Source organism: Eimeria acervulina, genomic scaffold (assembly GCF_000499425.1).
Source record: "Eimeria acervulina Houghton genomic scaffold, Eah_scaff1323, whole genome shotgun sequence".
Lineage (NCBI taxonomy): Eukaryota > Apicomplexa > Conoidasida > Eucoccidiorida > Eimeriidae > Eimeria > Eimeria acervulina.
In genome coordinates, this window is record NW_013550281.1 from 1 (window position 1) to 4316 (window position 4316).

At 45.2% G+C, this 4316-nt stretch overlaps 1 protein-coding gene across 1 annotated transcript; it reads left to right on the forward strand.

Moving 5' to 3' along the window:
* Positions 1-1367: 1367 nt before the first annotated feature.
* EAH_00058490 (regulator of chromosome condensation RCC1 domain-containing protein, putative) lies at positions 1368-2624 on the forward strand (the record flags this gene model as incomplete). Its single annotated transcript, XM_013397280.1, has 3 exons — positions 1368-1415; positions 1494-1811; positions 2349-2624. 3 exons carry the CDS (start codon positions 1368-1370, stop codon positions 2622-2624), a joined length of 642 nt encoding a protein of 213 aa, XP_013252734.1.
* Positions 2625-4316: the final 1692 nt, after the last annotated feature.

A 4316-nucleotide genomic window follows, 5' to 3' on the forward strand; every position in this document is an offset into this window, starting at 1 on the left:
TAGTTCCTCCTTATATACAATTTGTCTCTGTCCACTTGTTAACCGTCTGATAAGAATCTGCCTCTTTCTCTACAGAATCTGGTTCCTGAAACATTGTATCTCATATAATATAGCAATAATAGATATAATATATCTACTATCTTCTTAGGCAATAGTAAATATATATATATATATATATGCATATTTTATGTGCCGTCTCTGTCTCAGACAGAATATGTCTCTGTCTTCTCGGTCTTTTTGCCTCTCTTCATTCCCCTTTTCTGCCCCTCGTTATGTATGTCTCTCTGCCCAGGATGCCTGGCGGCAGGAGTTGCTGCAACCATCTGTTTCTTGAAAACATTTTAATTCTCTTTTGTTCATCTTCCTTAGACTGCAACTCACCATGGTCCTCAGCTGAGAGGCAAAAGAAACCTCTCTACTATCATACCCGTTTCATCTTCTCTGTTTTGGGGGCTTCTCCGTATTTGCCATTCAATAGAAAGCAAACGGCGATAAATAAAGGAAAGCGTAGAGTGCAACACAAAGAAGGAGAAACACTGCCGAAACAGAAACTGTTGCATCAAAGGAAAGAGTAACAACAATCGTGGAGAGAGAAGAGCCACCTTTGCAGACAAACAGTGATGAGGATTAAAACGGATCTCAAAAAAAGTGTTAGTAATAACATTCCACTGGAATTTGCAGAAAAAATGCAAAGAAAGTCGCGAAACAAACACCGCAAACAAAGTGTCGTCTGCTATGCTCTCAGCCCCGTTGGTCTTCGAGGTTTCTTCTTTGGGTGTCCTTGTTGAAATCAATATGCAAAAAGAAATATATTTAACTTATTTAGCTTTTATTAATGCATTTTCAATACCTTTTCTGCTACTTTCACCGCTGTCGAGCCGCCGCTCCCGCGCAACCCACCGCCGACTTTGCGTTCAGAAGACCATCGCCGCCTACTGCAGACGAACCAGGGGGAATTGTTGCAGTAATTTGTTTTTTATTTAGACAAAAGGCAAACGTTATACTTAAATTGTTGTTTTTTCGTGTATTACAAGCTGCTGAGGAAATACAGCTGCTCATTTAGCCGGTTCTACGCTTTCTTGTCTCAACCGCGCGTTCACTCGATTGGCCTTGAAAAGCTGCAATAAATAACCTTCTTTCGTCTTTTCTCTTGATTGAGAAGTTTTATTTGTTTATTTTCATCGTAAATGCACCCGAGATCGGCAGAATAATGGCCGCTTTCCCCTGCTTTCCGCTCGCTTTCCCCCCTCCATACCCTGCGGTGTAACTGCAGCTACGACTGCATGTTCAACACAACCAACCCCTAAATTGAAGACTCCGCGCGCGAACAAGTAGAATATCAAAGGCGCAGCAACATCAGAATCACCATGGGCCAGTCTGCCACGAAATCTGGAGTTGTTATTTGGGGTCCTCCGGTGCGTCTTCCCCTGCATGCGATGATTAGGGTTTAGGGTTTAGGGTTCGTTGTGCGTGGAATTCTGCAATTGCCTCAGGAAGGCGACGACAATGCGTGGGAAGGGGCCCCCTCCGGGTCTCTTGGGGGGCCCTCTGGCGCTGCTTCCTCCTCTGCAGGGGCCCCCACCTCCTCAGGGGGGGGCTCTCCTGGCCTTCAACTGCGTCTAGTTGAGGGTTTATCTGCTGCTGGAGTTCAAGCGATTGCTGCAGGAGGGAAGCACTTTGCTTGTCTCTCGCAAACAGGAGATCTGCATGTTTGGGGCTGTGGTAGTCAGGGGCAGCTGGGCTTAGGAGATTTTGCTGATGCTCCGCGTCCTAAGCTGCTGAGGCCTGTATTAGGGAAGACAGTTGTGGCAGTGAGAAATTTTTCTACTTTTTCTTCAGGGTTTAGGGTTTAGGGTTTAGGGTTTAGGGTTTGGGGTTTAGGGAGGGTCTAAGCAGATGTGAATAGTTGTTCTTCTCTCCCCGCGAAACTCCAAGCCCTAAACCATTTAGTTTTTGTGTCCTTGCAATATTTGTCTCCTGCTCTCTCCTTTCCTCCCCTGCAGCGGAGATGCACTGTCTCCTTTTGTCTCCTTTGTCTGTCAGCTCGTCTGCTGCGGTTCTCGCTCTCCTTCTCTCTTCTCTTTGCCTCCTTTCGTCTCTCCCTGTGTTTTTTATTTCTTTGTCTTCTGTCGTCTTTCAGTATATACTTCCTGTTTTGTCTCCTTTTGCCTCCCTTTGTCTTTTTAATCCCCTTTTGTCTCCTTTTGTCTCCTTTTGTCTCTTTCTGTTTCCCGCTGTCTCTTTTTGCTTCCCTTTGTCTCCTTCTGTCTCCTTTTCTTTCATGAATTTCCTCTAACATAATATAATAATATTCTTTTGCCTCCTTTTATTTAATGCTGCCGGTGCAGGTCTCCTGTGGGGCGCAGCACACTGCATGCATTTTAAATGATGGCTCCGCATACACCTGGGGCTGTGCTGCTCACGGGTGTTTGGGGCTTGAGGAGCTGCAGCAGCAGCAGCAGCAGCAGCAGCAGCAGGGGGGAGCAGCAGCACAGGGGAGTGGAGACAGTACGGAGCAGCAGCAGCTAACTGTCTCCTCTCCTCAGAGAGTGCAGAGACTTAAGAGACAGTACGGAGCAGCAGCAGCTAACTGTATCCTCTCCTCAGAGAGTGCAGAGACTTAAGAAAATGTTTGTTACTGCTGTCTCCTGTGGGGCTTTTCATACTGCCTTTCTTGTTAATAACAAAGGAGACACCTCCCTATACACCTGCGGCTTAGGCCTCTCAGGAAGATTAGGTGAGTGCATGCGTGTATGCATGCATTTTCTCTTGCAAGTGCTCTTGCTGCTGCTGCTGTTGTTGTTGTGTTGTTGCTGCCGCTCCTGCTCTTAGAGAAGCTGCTGTTGCTGCTGCTGCTGCTGTGGCTCCTGTTCCTTACGATGCATACTGCTGTTTCTGCTGCTGCTGCTGTTTCTGCTGCTGCTGCTGCTGTGAGTACGAGGCGCACCTGTGGAGACAATATTTTGTCTGGCTTACGTAGAGCAAGGGAGGAGATTGTTGTATTTGTTTGTCGTTTGTTTAGATAAAACAAACAAAGAAGGAGACAGTTTGTTGTGCTGTTTGTTTAATGACAGGCTTAGGAGACGAAGAGGACCGCCACGTGGTGGGGCATTTCAGGTGTCTCCTCAGGTGTCTATCTCCTTTCTGTCTCTTTTCTGTCTCTTTTCTGTTTATTGTTTCTCTTTCTTCTTCTTATTTGTTGTTGTGTCTCCTTATATGTGCATGCAGCTGTCTCTCCGGTCTTTGTCTCTTTTTTTCTCTCTATGGTTTAGGGTTTGTGCTGCTGTTGCTGTCTCCTTTGTTGCTATATAGGGCTTTCTTGCTGCTTTGTTTTTGTTTATTTGTTTGTCTCTTGTTGCCTCTGCTGCTGTTTGTTTGGGTGTACGCTGAGGTGTATTTAATTACTGCTGTTGTTGTCTCTCTATCTCCTACTGTCTCCTCTACTCGCCTTAAAGACACACCAAACCCTAAACCCTAAACCCTAAACCCTAAGTTGTTGTTTTGAGGCTGCAGCCGCATAAAGTGGAGACACTGGAGGGACTGTCTCTGTCTGCTATCGCTTGTGGGGGACATCACTCTGGTGAGGAGACAGTTAAAAGGAGACAGTTAAAAGGAGACAGTTAAAAGGAGACAGTTAAAAGGAGACAGTTAAAAAGGAGACAGTTAAAAGGAGACAGTTAAAAGGAGACAGTTAAAAGGAGACAGTTAAAAGGGGACAGTTATAAGGGGGCAGCTAAAAAGGAGACAGTTATAAGGAGACAGTTAAAAGGAGACAGATAAACAGACAGATAAAGGAGAGAGACAAGGGAGACAGACACAGACAAAAGGAGACAATGTAGATTAAAAAAGAGAAAGAAAAGGGGACAGAGAAGGAGACGAAAAAAGCGAGAAAAGAGACAGAAAAAGAGACAATAGATGAAACAGACAAAAGGAGACAAACAAAAGGAGACAAACAAAAGGAGACAAACAGAAGCAGCCACAGAAACAAAATAGAGACAAAAAAAACGACAAAAAATAAAATATAGACAACAGCAAGAAATAAAATACTCCTTTGCTGCTGTTTAATTCATGCTGCTCGCCACTGCTGCTGCAGCACGCCCACCCTTAGTCTTGCTGCTACGACTGCATTGTTGTTGCTGCTGCTGCTGCTTGTCCGCTACTGATGCTGCTGCTGCTGCTGTTTTTTTGTTAATATTACTACTGCTGTTGCTTGTTTGTGACCTCTCCTGTTGCTGCTGTTAATTCGTTGTTGCTGCTGCTGCTGCTGTTAATTTGTTACTGCTGCTGCTGCTGCTGCTGTTAATTTGTTACTGCTG